General features: G+C 45.9%; 1 protein-coding gene across 2 annotated transcripts in view; it reads right to left on the reverse strand.

Moving 5' to 3' along the window:
* IPO9 (importin 9) overlaps positions 1-16,591 on the reverse strand; it is a 46,239-nt gene that overhangs the window by 12,580 nt on the left and 17,068 nt on the right. For both annotated transcript variants that reach the window (XM_030844328.2, XM_030844327.2), the window contains exons 3-14: positions 16,484-16,570; positions 15,551-15,752; positions 12,666-12,754; positions 11,875-11,961; positions 11,248-11,367; positions 11,036-11,136; positions 10,794-10,852; positions 10,049-10,200; positions 9,279-9,377; positions 8,297-8,403; positions 7,791-7,930; positions 5,386-5,545 (exon numbers count right to left, since the gene is read on the reverse strand). In XM_030844328.2, coding sequence (XP_030700188.1) covers positions 5,386-5,545; positions 7,791-7,930; positions 8,297-8,403; positions 9,279-9,377; positions 10,049-10,200; positions 10,794-10,852; positions 11,036-11,136; positions 11,248-11,367; positions 11,875-11,961; positions 12,666-12,754; positions 15,551-15,752; positions 16,484-16,570 — 1,403 coding nt within the window. The remainder of the gene's footprint in view (positions 1-5,385; positions 5,546-7,790; positions 7,931-8,296; positions 8,404-9,278; positions 9,378-10,048; positions 10,201-10,793; positions 10,853-11,035; positions 11,137-11,247; positions 11,368-11,874; positions 11,962-12,665; positions 12,755-15,550; positions 15,753-16,483; positions 16,571-16,591) is intronic.

A 16,591-nucleotide genomic window follows, 5' to 3' on the forward strand; every position in this document is an offset into this window, starting at 1 on the left:
TTTTTATGCCAATACCACACTGTTTTTTGATTACTGTAGCTTTGTAATATAGTTTAAAATCAGGAAGTGTGATGCCTCCAGCTTTGTTTTTCTTTCTCAAGATTGTTTTGGCTATTCAGGGTCTCTTGTGATTCCGCACAAATGTTAGAATTGTTTGTTCTTCTATGAAAAATGCCACTGGAATTTTGATGGGGTTGCACTGAATCTGTACATTGCTTTGGGTAGTTTGGACATTTGAAAAATATTCATTATTCCAATCCATGAATATGAAACATCTTCCTATTTGTGTCTTCTTCAATCTTTCATCAATGTCTTACAGTTTTCTGTGTATAGATCTTTCACCATCTTGGTTAAACTTATGCTTACGCATTTTATTGTTTTTGATGCAATTGTACAGGAGATTGTTTTTTAAATTTCTCTTTGTGATAGTTCACTATTTCTTCTTTTCTTTTCTAATTGCTCTGGCTGGGACTTCCAGTACTGTGTTGAATAGGAGTGGTGAGAGTGGGTACCCTTACCTTGTTCTTCATCTTAGAGAAAAAGCTTTCAGCCTTTCACTGTTGAATATGATGTTAGCTGGGGGGGTTGTCATATATGGCCTTTATTGTGTTGGGATGTGTTCCTTCTATACACTTTTTTGAAAGTTTTTGTCATGAATGAGTACTGAATTTTGTCAAATGTTTTTTCTACATCTATTAAGATATTCATGTGATTTTTAATTTTTCATTCTATTAATTGGTGTATGACATTTGTCGATTTATGGTATGTTGAACCATCCTTGCACCCCAGGGATAGATCCCACTTGATCATGGTTTGTGATCCTTTTACTGCGTTGAATTCAGTTTGCTAGTACTGTGTTGAGAATCTCTGCGTCTATATTCATCAGGCATACTGGCCTGTAGTTTTCTTTTCCTGTAGTGTCCTTGTATGGCTTTGTTACCAGGAAATGCTGGCCTAGTAAAATGAGTTTGGAAATGTTCCCTCCTCTTCAATTTTTTGGAAAGAGTTTGAGAAGGAATGGTATTAATTCTTCTTTAAATGTCTGTAGAACTTACCAGTGAAACCATCTGGTCCTGGGCTTTTGTCTTATGGGAGGTTTTTGATTACTGACTCACTCTCCTTGTTAGTTATTGGTCTGTTCAGATTTTCAATTTCTTTATGATTCAGTTTTGTTAGGCTGTATGTTTCTAGGAATTTATGCATTTCTTTTAGGTTATCCAATTTGCTGGCATACACCTGTTCACAGTCGTCTCTTATGAACCTTTGTCTTTCTGTGTTATCAGTTGTAAAGTTTCCCCTTTCATTTCTGATTCTGTACTTGAGTCTTCTCTCTCTTCTTTTTAGTCTAGCTAAAGTCTGTCAATTTTGTTTATCTTTTCAAAAAACCAGCTCTTAGTCTCACTAAATTTTTCTAGTATTTTTCTGCTCTTTATTTTATTTATTGCTGCTCTCATCTTCCTACTGCTACCTTTGGGCTTAGTTTGTTCTCTAATTCCTGAGGTATAAAGTTAGGTTGTTTGAGATCTTTCTTTTTTCTTAATGTACGTGTTTTTATCTATAAACTTCCTTCTTAAAACTCCTTTTGCTGCATCCCATAAGTTTTGGTATTTGTATTTTCCATTTTCGTGTGTTTTAAAATATCTTTATTATTTTTTAAAATTAATTTATTATTTATTTATTTATTTTTGGCTGTGTTGGGTCTTCATTGCTGTGCGTGGTCTTTCTCTAGTTGCGGTGAGTGGGGGCTACTCTTCACTGCAGTGTGTGGGCTTCTCATTGTGGTGGCTTCTCTTGTTGTGGAGCACGGGCTCTAGGCGCACAGGCTTCAGTAGTTGTGGCACGTGGGCTCTAGAGCACAGGTTCAGTAGTTGTGGCTCACAGGCTTAGGTGCTCTGCAGCTTGTGGGATCTTCCCAGACCAGGGCTCGAACCCGTGTCCCCTGCATTGGCAGGCAGATTCTTAACTGCTGCGCCCCCAGGGAAGTCCCTCAGAATATTCTTAGATCTCTCTTTGAGTTCTTTGATCCACAGGTTGTTTAGAAGTGTGTTGTTTAATTTCCATATATTTGTGATTTTTCCAGTTTTCCTACTGTAATTGATTTCCAGTTTCATCTCAACGTGATCAGAAAAGATACTTGGTATTATTTTAATCTTAAATTCATTAAAACCTGCTTCATGACTTATCCTGGAGAATGCTCCATGCATGCTTGGGAAGGACGTATGTTCTGTTGCTGTTGGATGGAATGTTCTGTATGCTGTTGGGTCCATTTGGTTGAAAGTATAGTTTAAGTCCAACGTTTCCCTACTGATTTTCTGTTTGGATGAGCATATTCATTGTTGAGGGTGGGGTATAAATCTCCTGCTATTATTGTACTGTTGTCTATTTCTCCTCTCAGATATTGATATTTGCTTAATATATTTACATGCTCTGATGGCAGGTGCACATATATTTATAATTGTTGTATCTTCCTGATGAATTAACCCCCTTATCATATAATGACCTTTGTTTCTTGTTACAGCTTTTGAATTAAAGTCTACTTTGATAAAAGTATAGATACCCTCACTCTCTTTTGGTCTCTACTTACACGGAATATCTTTTTCCATCCCTTTACTTTGAGCCTATGTGTGTACTAAAACCTATAGTCTCTTTTAGGCAGCATATAGTTGGGTCTTCTTTTTCAATCCACTCAGCTACTTTGACTTTTAATTGGAGAATTTAATCCATTTAAAGTAAGTTTTGATAAGTAAGCCCATTTTATTAACTGTTTTCTGGCTCTTCTGTAGTCCCCTGTTCCCCCGACCTTTCTCTCTGGATGTCTTCCTTTGTGAATGGTGATCTTCCGTGGTGGAATGCTTTGACTCCTTTCTCTTTCTCTTTTGTGCGTCTATCATAGATTTTTGCTTTGTGGTTACCATAAGACATTTTATAGATATGATAGTCTATTTCACACTGACAACTTAACTTTGACTGCATACAAAAATTCTACCCCTTTATTCCCTTCCTTTAATGTTTCTGATGTCACGATTTAACTCCTTTTATACTGTGTATTCGTAATGATAATCATAAAGTATTTAGCTAGTTATTTTTAACACTTTCATCCTTTAACCTTTATACTAGAGTTAGGTGGTTAACACACCACCATATTACAGTATCAGAGTATTCCGAATCGATTATATACTTACCTGTACCAGTGTGTTATATATTTTCACATTATTAATTAGCATCCTTTCATTTCAGCTTGAAGAACTCCTCTTGGCATTTCTTGTAAGGCAGGTCTAGTGGTGAAGAACCCCTTCAGCTTTGTTGTCTGGGAAAGTCTTCATCTTGTCTTCAGTTCTGAAGGACAACTTTCCTAGCTAAAGCACTCTTGGTTGGCAGTTTTTTCTTTCAGCACCTAGAATATATCATCCCACTGTCTCCTGGCCTGCAAAGTTTCTGCTGAGAAATCTGTTGCTAGCCTTATGGGAGTTCCCTTGTATGAGAGAAGAGTTTTTTCCTCTTGCTGCTTTGAAAATTCCCTCTGTCTTTGATTTTAGATAGTTTTTGCTACATTTTGTCTTGGAGAAGATCACCCTGGATTGAAATTTTGGGGTGATATATTAGCTTTATAAGTAGGAGGTACAAGTCTCTCCTCAGATTTGCAAAGTTCTCAGACATTATTTCTTTAAAAAGCTTTTTGCCCCTTCTCCCTCCCTTCTCCTGGGACTCTAATAATTTGTAGACTGCTTCTCCTAAAGATATCCCATAGTTCACATTTTCTTCCTTCTTTTTCATTCTTTATTCTCTATCCTCCTCTGACTGGATAATTTTGAAGGTTCCGCCTTCTATTTCCAGGCTTTTCCTTCTGCCTGATCCATTCCGCTACTGATGCTCTCTACTGCATTTTCCATTTCATTCTCTGTATCCTTCAGCTCCAGAATTTGTTTGGTTCTTTTTTATGATTTCTCTCTTTGTTGAACTTCTCGTTTTGTCTGTGAGTTGTTTTTCTGATTTCATGGAACTGTCTTTCTGTGTTTTCTTGTAGCTCACTGAGCTCCTTAAAATGGGCTGTTTTGAAATTCTTTATCAGATAAATCACAGATCTCCACACCTTTGGGGTTGGTTACTGGAACATTATTGTGTTTCTTTTGTGATATCATGCTTCCTTGGTTTTTCATGTTCCTTTATGTCTTGCACTGCTGCCTGCACATCTGAAGTAGCAGTCACCTCCTCCAGGCTTTACTGACTGACCTCTTCCAGGTGTCCCATCTTGGATTGTTTTTTGCTCCAGTGGTGTGCTAGAACTTCTCCACTGGGCTTGGACTTCGACAAAGGCTCTCTCATCTGTGGGTAACTGTCTCAGTCAGTGTTCTCCAGGAGGCCCCGGACCACGTCAAGATCCACAGCTGGGACCGAGGTCTGTGTTTCTATTATCTGACATACAGGTGGGGTGAGATTCCCCCTGGGTCCCTTGGTGTACAGTGCCGATGACAGAACCAAAGCCAAATGGGGCTGTACCCGGGACTATGGTCAGCAAGTCAGTGGCTGGGATGTGCACTTGTCTTCTCAAAACAGCTCTCCTTGTCCTTAGATGGCACTGAGTTTGACAATCTCCTCGCTTGGACAGATGCCAAATTGTTGTTGTGGGAGGGATAAGAGCGAGGGACATCTTATTCAGACATCTTGCCGGCACGCCCCCCCCGCTCCCCCCTCCCCCAGCAATGCTTTCTAAAGAAATATAGTAATGCCAGCACCTCAATCTCTGCTTCAAAAGGTAAGGAGGTAGCGCAGGCAGGTGGAAGGTGAACTCTGCGTTTTTAGGGTTTCAAGCAATTCTTAGGATTCAACTGAGACTCTGTAAGTTTGGACTTGAAAATACTCCTGAAAACATCAATACTCCCTGTGGTCTGAGAAGGAATATAAATAAAGGACTAACAGAGCCACTAGTACACTAGCTGTGAGAAAGAGAGGTAAAATTGGGAAAAAATAAGCAGTGTTTCCAGGCTACATTATCCCAAATTTGGTTTCCAATACAGAGGCAATCAATCAACCAAATGACGCTAAGCCTGCTTCTATGGCCCGCTGCTGTGCGACCCTAGGCAAGTTAGTTATCTCTCGGCGCCTCAGGTTCTGCTTCTCTGTAAGACAGGGAGTTGGTCTAGATGATTCCAGAGCTGGAGTGAATTGAAAAGGAACGAGGAGTAAAAGGGAACAGGATGTATCCGGGACTCACAGAAGCCATGTTTCTGGTATGGTTTCTTTCCCTGTCCTTCCAACAGCCATTCTGCGGGAGATCTTCAGAAATTTCCAAGCAACATAATCCACTGGACAACTGCTGTTTGGGACTTCTACCCTGAGCAACTTTCTCTTAAAACAGTTTCCGTTGTCCTAAGGTGGCGTACTCACCCCCAGATGGCTCTCACTGCAGAAATTCGAACTGATGGGGGTTGTGTCTCATGAAGACCACTAACTGTTGCCTGAAGAAACTGCTGGATCAATTCAGGGGACATAGCAACAGTGAACCGACTGGCAGCCCAAAGGGCCCGGCCCAAGAGGAAAGGAGACACTGGGAGGAAGAGAGAGCAGTTAGAGGCTGAACAATACAAGTTTCTGCTACTGCCCACCCTCCTCCCCACCACTATTCCTCAGTTTGTTGCAGTAACTGGATACCACCTAACATACATAACGTAATGGAGAGAAAAAGCATGATCTTGAAAGATAAAAGCAAATGTATGACCTATGGCACAGAATCACTTCCCTAGTTTCACTTTTCACTATTTGCAAAGTACATTTTGAATATTCCTAGACTACAAAGCCCCCCACCCTTGTTCCCACCACAGCTCTCACCACCCCTTACCACACTACTAGTCAGTCCTCTAGATGTCTTCTCCACTGCCAGTTTTTTCCTACTCTTGGACCACTATTGGAATACTGTAAATTATAGCTCTGTCATGCTTTTATTTAAAATGTCAGCAAATTCCATAGTCTACCAAATAAAGCCCATCTAAATTCGCACGGCATTCAAGGTCCCCTCAGATCAGTGACTCTGGCATTGCCTCTCATTTCCCTTTGTGCCTTCCAAACGCAGGCACACACCCCTCCCTAGGAAGTCAACATCTTCCTTTGCCATTTCTGTGCTTTGGTTATAAGCCAACACACTCACCTCTCCTTGCATTATCTAACCGATCTCTTGGGCTGAAGTAATCCTAACTATCTCTGCCACTTTAAGCCCATGTCTTTAGCTTTCTAACATGACACAAATATATGTTTTGATATTCTAGGCACTGGTGTAAGGATTACTACCCCTTGCCTATTGTAAGATGCTTGAGGACAGAGACTATACTTATTCAGCTGTTATAGAGCTTAAATTAGTTACCTGTACAATAAACATTTAGTTGATGGAACCTATTCAACAGAACCTAGCAAACGGTGCCAAATAATTACATACTAATTCATGTAATGGAGAGCACCATCCAAGAACACCTGCAAGTCCCCAAAGTTAAAACTGTTTTCATAGCAATACCAAGACATTATTTGTCTTTTTTCATTCTCATTCCTTCTCGAGTATACGGTGGAATTTTCCAGAAGTTACTGATGTGTGACACCATGGCTCTGACAGCTAATGGAACGTATGCTTGCATTTCTTATATTTTGAAAGCTTTTCAGTTTTAATTTCTAATATGTTAAATACTGTTACATGTGACTCACAAAAAAATCTCCTTGGGATCACTGATAATTTTTTAAAGTGTAAAGGGGTCCTGAGACCAAAAAGTTTGAGAATGGCTTGTACAGAAAAGCTTTGCTAGGGCAAGTTCTACAAAAAATGTGCTGGTGAGTTTGAGAAATTCCAACACTGTCATTCAACACGTGATTACACTATGTCCATTAGGTGCCAGGCACTGTGGGGCAAAAGGATATATTAGACGTGGCTTGTACTCAAATATCTTACATTCTAGCAGGAGAAAGAAAACATATTTGTCAACCACAACATAACGCAGCACGTGGTCAATGCAGAATCAATAGGAACGTGCTCAGTGGGTCCGGAGCTCTGGATGCTCAACCATCTTAATTCTGTGACTCAGGCCTGAGATGCCCCATGACAGCTGGCCTAAGGAGAGGTGGAGAACATTTTCCAATGGCTTAAGCTACCCAGAGGGCATCCTACGGAGAGGAAGCAGTGAGTGCACTGACACGGCCCCGACGACGCAGGGGTCCCACGACTTAAGTACTCAAGGAGGAAGCAGAGACAGCACTGGGGGCTCTGAGGGTAAGAACAAGGCACGGAGATCGTCACACAGAGACAACGCCGCCTCTCAGCCGCTGCCCTGCGCTGCTGAGAAGTCAGGCTCACGCAGTCGAGGCTACTTTTTAAGGCTAGTAGTGAACGTGGACATGGGAACGGACATTTAATCATGTAGACAGAAGAGGTTGAGAAAACTGACAAGAAGCACACAGGAAGGATGAACCACACACAGGCTGCCTGAGGGCGTGGGGACTTTGCAATGACAGAGCTTGCAGCAGAGTTCTCAAGGCAGAGCAGCCAAATCTGCACTCTATTCAGACGCCAGAAAACACCCGGGACTTGAGCGCTGACTGGGAGAACAGTGTGAGAGAACAGCATGAAGAGCTATGAACGAGGCAATCCTAGTCTCTCAGTGGGTGAAGCTTGAGTCAAGGTCTCTGGGCAGTTCAGAGGTTCAGACGAGCTCAAGCTTTAGGGTGGAAGAAGAATGGTCACCCCGAGGTTTACCTGCCCAAGTGAACAACAGAACTGAGCCGATGGTGGGCCTGAGCACGGTGCTGAAACCTACCTGAGAGGTTGAGGTCCGCGAGGACGACGTTGGTCAGGAAGCCATGCATGTCGAAGGGGATCCTGCCACTCTTCACGCTGTCGGTGACGATGGACTTCACCGAGCCGAGGGCCAACATGCACGCCTCATGGATCTTCCACCTGCCAAAGGGACACCACAGCCTGGTCACACACACCCACGGTCAAAGCGACAGACGCTTGAGGGAAGCCAATTCAGGAAAGGGCGTTTCAGCACAGCCTGACCCCAAAGTGCATTGAGCTGCTCTTCCGATCTAAACCTATAACTGAAAACGGTGTAATTTAATAATAACACGTTTTTCTAATTAAAAACAAAGCAAAAGTCCTTCCTTTCAAACCTTTTTAAAATGGGGTAAAAGCATCTTAGCCAACTGTTTTAAGGATGGGAAGAACTGCTTTAAAACAGATAACGCAAAGCAAGGACACGCCTGCCTCCGACCTGATGCCCAGAGCACGTCCCTCAGTGGGACACCCGCCGCCCACTCTCACCAATGTCCGGTGCCGCCATTCTTGGTGTGCTCAGCTTCCTGTAAATGCCGAGTCGCTGCGGCGGCCAGGGCTGCTGCGCTCTCATTCTGGAAATCAGTGGCCACAGCCTGGTGGGAGGAGAGGCGCTAACAAATGTTTCTGTGCAAATTAAACTGCAAGCTTCATTGCACACTGAATGGTTCCAACTCCTTCCCATACACACGGCTGAGCCCAATGAGGTACACTCAAAATACAGCCCCTAATTGCGTTACGGTCTCTACGGTAAAGCAGTACCCGTATTTCCGCAGTGCCCAAGCGCTGTGAAGCTCACAAAATGGACAGCCTCCTCTGGCCACGTTCAGCAGAGCCCACGTGGTCACTGAGAGACTCAGCTCTGGGTGGCAGGGGACCGGATATTTACTCTCTGGGAGCCTGACTGTGGAAACACAAGGCTAATCTACTAGCGGAAACTTGGCGTGGTCTTTCCTAGGTGCCTTAGAGACACCGCAGGATGACAAGGAGCGCTCACCAACAATGAGACAACGAGAACAGGCCTCGCACCTGACAGGCGGCAGGTGGCAGCTTCTTCACAGACCCTCAGCCTAGAGACAGTCCTGGGCTCCAGTCAGAGCCGAAGAAACATGAGCAGCCACCTGGGCGTCCAAGCTCTCGGCAAGTTTTTTTAACTTGCCAACGTCTAGTCTGTGCTACAGCTTCTTGCCGAAGAGTGAATGAAACTGAGAAGCTCCTGATTCAAGCATCCTTACTCACTAGAACACTATCCTCTGCACAATTCTTACACCTAACATCCACACGTAAATCAGAACCGGGAGCAGTGACTTTGGAACTCCGGACTCTCAGACGTCACTCGAGATGCTCTTCTTATCCCCCAAAAGTCTACGACAAAGTCACCCAACAACACTGCTCAGCTTGGGTTAGAGATCTGGAAAGAAGAGGAACGGCTCAGGATCATCTGGCTGAAGTGTCAAGGTGGCCCTCTTACCAGCAACAAGTCCTGGGCTGCGATCCTGACAGTGTAGGAGAAGGTGTCATCATCTTCATCTTCCACAAACTGCTGGGGGTTGGCTGTCCACACTTTGATCTGAAAGGACAAGGACGTCAGGCTTCCCTGAGGCTCCCGTCTGCTCCCCTTTCCATCCACACACTGGAATGGCTCAGCCTCTTGTTCTCAGCTCGAACAGAATGCTATTCTCTTTGATGCAGAGAAGCGAGCCCTTTAACAAGCTAAGCAGCAAAGGCCGCTGCAGAAGGTGGCTGACTGCTGGCCCCTCCTGCTGTAGGTGGCTGTTACCCCCAGATACGTCAATTTGCTGAGTCTAGTAGGTCTGATGGGCATTTAATGGAAAATCATGTCCACCCTTGTGTTGTTCACACGAGACAGGCATTATCATATTTTTTAATGCTCTTTTCTGGTCTAATGGTTCACCAACCAGGCTAATGATCTGAACTCTATTACATCTCACTATTTATAGAGAAAGGTAGGCTTTTCTGGCTATCTGGGCCTTTGGTTGGCGGTCCTATAGATGTAAAAGTATTAGTACTCTGAAAGCCCAATTACCTAGTGCAGGAGTTGATAAAACCCCAACACCCAGGGATTCGGCAACATAATGACATCAGAGCTTTCTAGACCCTCCCATGAAGTTACTCTTCAGGTGTCTATTCTTCAAAATCACTTGGTCGCCTGACTTAGACCCCACATGCAGGCTGCACTCTCTGAATGCAAGCCGGTCACTGTCTCCCATACGTTGTTACCTGCTCCTCGGTGATCTGCATGTATAGGATGAGATAGTAAATCAACTCAGGCAAGGCCTTCTTGACGGTGCTTTTGAATTTGCTATTTTCTAGGAGAGCATGGACAAATTCAAAAATGCTAAAGACGAGATTTTCAAAGCCCAGGACTTCACCTACAGGAAACACACGAGAGAAGCTTTTAATGACAAGAAGCAAAAGGAAAGCACAGACGCTGGAAAGGAACTACACCATCTCTGTAAGTTAATGAATAGTTAAAGCACTTGCTAATTATTATTCTCCAGGGAATGGAAGAAGGGGCTGAGGAGTCAAAGAAAGGAACTTGAGGCTATTAAGTACTCTTCGGCTTTTCAAGTAAAAGAATCAGGGAATTCCCTGGTGGTCCAGTGGTTAGGACTCAGCGCTTTCACTGCTGAGGGTGTGGGTTCAATCCCTGGTCGGGGAACTAAGATCCCAAAAGCTGTGCAGCGAGGCACCACCCCCCACCCCCCAAAAAAGAATCAGAAACACTGAACATACCTTCCACTCAGAAATTCTACAATTTCACGAGACTTACGCAAATGCCCATGAGGAACAGATCAATGATTTTCAACTTCTCATTTCCCCACATCCAATACACTTAGAGGAAACTCGGTGAGAACACTCTCTTAAGAACATGAAGCCTCTAAGTTCCTGCCTCTGTTCTGTCTTTTCCTGGCTCCCTTTCCCACTAAGTGGTGCACCTGTTGAGATGAGACACGCCACGTACCATCAGAATCCACAGGATCTTCCACTTCCTCTGTGTAGTTTACTTCTGTCCTCACATAAGTACAATGAAGAGTAAAGAAACAGAATCAGCAGTCTGCTTTGGACACACTCTACAAGGGAGTGCTGTACACTCCAGCACTAGGAGCAGACTCTTTAAGCAAGCGGAACCACATGGACGTTAGGACCCAAGGCTAGATTCCCAACCATGGGCTGGCAGGCCCGTCAGCCTTCTGGAAAGGATATAAAGCTGCGCTCTCAGTTAGGGTGTTCCAAACAATAGGCAGAATCTGCTGCATGGAGGACACCATGTGCTTTGGGAAGTTTTTCACCAGGGCTGTCACTGCCTGGGAAGTTAAAGAGAAAAACCCCAAGAGTTACAAGTGCTATGGGGAAAAAATCACTGCTTTCAGAGCACCCTTCAAACCCCCAGCACCTCCATCGCAGTAAATGTTTACCTTCAGGACTTCCATCTTAAACCCGCTGTCAGACGTGGGGCCGTCTGGTATCTGGAGGGCCTGGACGAAGGCCTCTGTGAACTGCTGCACCACAGGGAAGATCAGGACTTTGGCCGCGCCCTGGCGGCAGAAACCAAAGTCAGTACTGGACGCAGCCCGAATCAGTGGCTCAGTGCATGCACCAAACACCGAGACCCGCGCTGTCTCCAGACCCCTTCAGGCTCGGGCCTCAATCAGAAGGGCGTGGCCACAAGGTCACTGGAGGTGTCCCCAAGGTCTGCTGTGTCCTTATCCAACACTGGCAGCTCCTCACCAGGAGCTTCTTCAAAGCTATTACATAAGGCCAGCTTCTCAATCCCAGGGACTGGTATTTTTCAGCTAGGCTGGTTCCACATGGGAGAGAGATAAAAGAGCAGTGAAGTTCTGGGTGATGACTAGCGTGAAAAAGATGCAGGAGGAGGTGTTAGAAAAAATAAGGCTCAGACGAAAGGAAACTAAGCTACACGCAGATGAGGAACTTAACCAGAACATTCACTGCATCCACAACACGGCGAGTGTCCGTCCTGGCACTGCTGTGCTGAAGACCTCTAGGCAGGCCGTCTGTTACCAACCTAAAGGCTCACTCACCTTCTCCAGCTCCTCCATGTTACAGATCATATGGGCACAAGTGGTAAAAATCTCCACGGCTCGGGAACGGGTTCGAATACCATACACCTGGAAACAAGTTACAGTGTAGCCATGAGACTGGTGGGTGTGCGTTCGTGCGTGCGTGCGTGCGCGTGTGTGAGACTAAACTGTGACTACTAAATCCTGACATGGGACTGGAGGTACAGAGACAGGAAATGTCAATCACTCATGTCCAGGAGACAGACTCTTCTGTAATCCAGAGAATGGAAGGCAGCACGATGTCAGAACTTATTAGAATCAGCCTTACATACAGGCCTCTGTGGGTTAATCTGACAAAAATATGAAGCTGGATACGGCCTGAAATCCCAACACGGTTAACGTATTTCTGTCAAAACACAGCCCTTGGCTGGGGCCGGAGAGGAGGAGGGAGGTTAACCAAACGCATACAGAGTAAAGGAAGGGCTTATCGGGCGCAGTGCAGGGGTAGAATCGTTTCCAAGTACTCGGCTGAGGTGAACAAGCTTGGGTGGGCTGCCCCGTGAGAGGCAAGGCAGCACCAAGGCAGCAGGGGTGAGATGTGAGGGGAGACTGCAGCTACTGCACGCTCTCATCACAGGCTTGTCCTCGCAGTTACAAGCGAAGGCCTAAGTATCATCCCAGCTCAGTCTTTGTCAGTTCTTGTCTTCAGGTCTGGGGACCGGCAGCCAACACAGCGGGCGCCCCCTGAGCGGGGGCGGCTGGCCAGAGCCCGAGCAGCTCTGCCTGCTGGATGGCGCAGCTGAGACTCATACCTCGGCCATGGTGAAGATCTTGTACATCTCTGGGAGAATGACAGGAGCAACCAGCGGCATCTGGGTGTCTGTGACTTCTCGAGTGAATTCTACAGAGAAGAAAGCCCCGCTTTACAAAGACATTCCGCGTGAAAACTGTTGAACTGCTTCTAGGCGGCACACAGGGAAAGACACTGGTTGGGAGACTTACCCTGGCGTACGGAAGTAGTGTCAATTATTGGTTAGAAGGGAAAGAGAACGCAGAGATAAAGGAGAATACACGAGATTAAGAAAGAAAACCTGTAACGGAACTGTGTAAGAATCCTTGTGAGGTTGCCTTAGGAAAATTCGGAATTAATCTAGTTTGTGCCCACTGTCACCATCCAGGTGCACTTGGAGGCGTCTCACCTTTGTTCCACTTTCAATACCCTGCCCAAGAAGCTGTTCTGATGCACACAGTCAAGTCTGTGCAGACTTACCTGGCTTGAGCTCCACCCTGAAGATGGGGACGATGTCTACTGACCTAGAGGTCAGGCCACTGCTCAGAGGAAGAGAAGGGGGTTTACACCCCGTGACGGTGGCGAAGAGCACCCCGGCCGCGGAATGAGACTTGAGGAAGGCGAGGCAAGTGTGGGTCCCAGCCTTCCCTTCACTTCCAAAACCTCACAAGGCACCGAGACAGCAAGCAGGGCTCTGGATTGTGTCGCTGAGCGTGGAATACAAGCCCTCGAGTCCCAGTGGCCTCTGCTGCTTAACCAACCACATTCATTACTCTCATGATCACTCTTGATAGCCTCAATTTATCAACACTTTACAAGCTGAAGTCCAAAGTAAGTTTTCTGAAGTCACTCATCAGGTCAGAAAAAGCATGGGATGCCAGCGACATCAGTCTCCAAAGCTCTTTGAGAGCGAAGAGAAAGCTGAGGCTCATGGATCACTCATTTCAAGCCCTGGCGGCTGTGTCTGCATTTCCTTCACACCATCAGCCTTAGCTGTCATTGATAAACAGCTAAGTGTAATGGGAATAAGCCTTATTACATTCGAGAGACTGGGACAGCACCTTCAACAGCCCTGACGAGAGTCAGACCCGCTCTCCTGCCGGGCTCCTGCCCCCACACCAGTGCCCTGCTCCCCGCACGCACACCTGAGCTGCAGCTGCCGGAGCGCGGCCCAGCCTCACGTGAAGGTGTGTGGCTGACAGAAAGGTCATCTCACTGAACAGTGATTTCCTTAGTCAAGCACAACAAGGGCTCTTGAGCAAGCCAACTGTATATACAAACGTACAACTATTCTTTTCTCCAGGTTTTTAAAAAAGAAGCTGAACTTTGTGTTGCAAGACTGGAAGGGAATAGGCTTCCTTTCCTTAGTAGAAAATAGGTCTGTTAATTGATATTTTGGCATCATGAGCTTGTAAGTAAAGAATCCTAGGGCTTCCCTGGTGGCGCAGTGGTTGAGAGTCCGCCTGCCGATGCAGGGGACGTGGGTTCGTGCCCCGGTCCGGGAAGATCCCACATGCCGCGGAGCGGCTGCGCCCGTGAGCCATGGCCGCTGAGCCTGCGCGTCCGGAGCCTGTGCTCCGCAACGGGAGAGGCCACAACAGTGAGAGGCCCGCGTACCGCAAAAAAAAGAATCCTAGAAAGCTCATTCCACGGAGAGGGGTAGGAGAAATCACCTGAATAATACGCCGTACAAGAGAAACAAGGGCAATAAGCCGGGCAGGGAGCATCTGAGCAAGGAGCATTTGACCTTTTCAATAAGGTCAGCTCTATGCCCTGAGCACCCGTCACATGTAATCAATAAAAATACACTGGGTGGTGCAAAAAGGCAGCTGGGGCACGGGAAGAGGGGGTTTGAAACAAAAGGAGAGGGGCGATTTGCTTTTGGACATAGAACTGGTATTATCTACTATCAATATTAGATGGACTAGTAAAATTGGGCCCAAATGCCAAGTTTAGTAAACTGATTGACACTCAGAAAAGGTTGTAACAGCGTTCCTAACTAGGTAAGAATACCTTTCAGGTAAGCTAGCAGATCACGGAGGAGGTGGTAAGACAGGGGTGAGACTTTCGCAAACTTATATAAACAGAAAGCAATGTGGTTTCTAACAGATCAGTACCCAGTGGCTAAGGTCCACATAAGGATTCCCTGAAAGCAAAGGAGAGCAGTGACCCCACATGGGGGACAGGAAGCAGGGCAGAATTTGCAAGAGACTGGGAGACTCAGGCCATACCTGGGGGTATTTAAGGATAGGTCCTATGAGGGACTGATAGGTTAGCTAAGCTTAGAAGAGCTGTTCACTAAGTCTCCTTGGACTCAAAGTTCAAGTATTTCTCTCAACTTCTCAGAACAGAAAGAAAGAAAATACACCAAAGACTACATATTTTTCTAAGCTGGCCAAACGAAGATCAGGATTGCAGAGTGGGACTGTTTTTATCTTCTTTCTTATATCTCCATAAAAATTCAACTTGACTATTCTTAACTTTGCTTTGGTTGAACCAAGCAGAAAAATAATATATAATAATGATCTAATCATGATGGCTAAAATCCACTGTGTGCTACCACAGGTCACTTTACACAGATTAGCTCACTTATACCGCCTAATGCTCCTTTGAGGTGGACACCATCATTACCTGAATTTTACACACAAGGAAACTCAAGCTCAAGAGACGAAGTAGGTTGGGTCAAGGTTAAGCCAGACTGTGAACTGAAGTCTGCATGCGTAACCGCCACACTTGACTCTTTCCTGAGTGGGAAGGGCTCGCAGTGGCGGAAGCACAACACCGACTTCGTCCCCTGGGAAGTGTCACCGGTTCGGGAGGACAGCCATGGACGTGACAGCTGGAGGAGCAGCAGGGAGGGTGATGCGTGGGATCCAGGGGGCAAAACCAGGGGATGGTCTCCAATACCTGTAAGCACTCGCATGGCGCCGTGGACTGCGTTTAAGTCTCCGCTCACCAGCATCCCCATGAGCAGGTTGAAGAGCTGGGGCCAGGCTTCGGGCCAGTCCCAGTGAGCGATGGCTGACACCGCATAGGCCACGCTGGAGCGCACCTTGCTTATCGACTCTCTTAAGCCATTGGGCAATAGCTCCCGGATGACAATTTTTGCCTGGAGAGGAGAAAAGCCCACCTGCCATTAGACCAGGTTATAAGTGAGTGGCAGAGTCCTATCCAGTTCATATGCTGGAAAAGCAATGTGTACAAGACACTGCATATCTATGGAAAACTCCAATACGCCAACTGGACAAGTAATTCATCCAGAGAGTCTAACTATGGTCTCTAAACTTATGCTGTCCATTATGGTGGCCACCAGCTACATGCAGCCATTTCAATGGAAATTAATTAAAATTAAATGAAGTTAACAATTCAGCACATCAGCTGCCCTAGCCACCTTTTAGGAGCTCAGCACCCACAGGTGACCAGCAGCTGTACTGGACAGCACAGACACAGAATGTTTCCATGACGCAGGAAGCTCCAATGGACAGCGCTGCTCCAGACCTTCTACCTCACAAGTTCTTGGGGGCCCAGCACGGTTGCACAGCACTGGACTAACTAGAAACATTATTTCATGTAACCCTCAAACAACTCTTTAAAGTTGGAATTTTAGATATTTAGGAAATTGAAGCTTAGAAGTTAAAATACTTTTTGAGTATTTCATAGCTAGTAAAAGGCAAACTGGCATCTGCACCCAGGTCCGCCTGGCACTCGAGCTCTCTCATCTGTAGCATGGCTCCTGCAATGCCAGCTACCAGTCACTCCATGGCCTTCTGATAGCTCCTTGTGGTCAGAGAACGGCCCTCACCATCTCCACAGGCAGACAAGTCGAGTACCTCTCCTCACCCTTTCTGTGGTCTCAGGAGGCCTGAACCTCTCCGACTGGGCACACCAGTGAGTCTCCACGTACTGCTTCAAGATGACTGATGCCAGCTGTGAAAAGAGTAAGCCAAG

Source organism: Globicephala melas, chromosome 1, assembly GCF_963455315.2.
Source record: "Globicephala melas chromosome 1, mGloMel1.2, whole genome shotgun sequence".
Lineage (NCBI taxonomy): Eukaryota > Metazoa > Chordata > Mammalia > Artiodactyla > Delphinidae > Globicephala > Globicephala melas.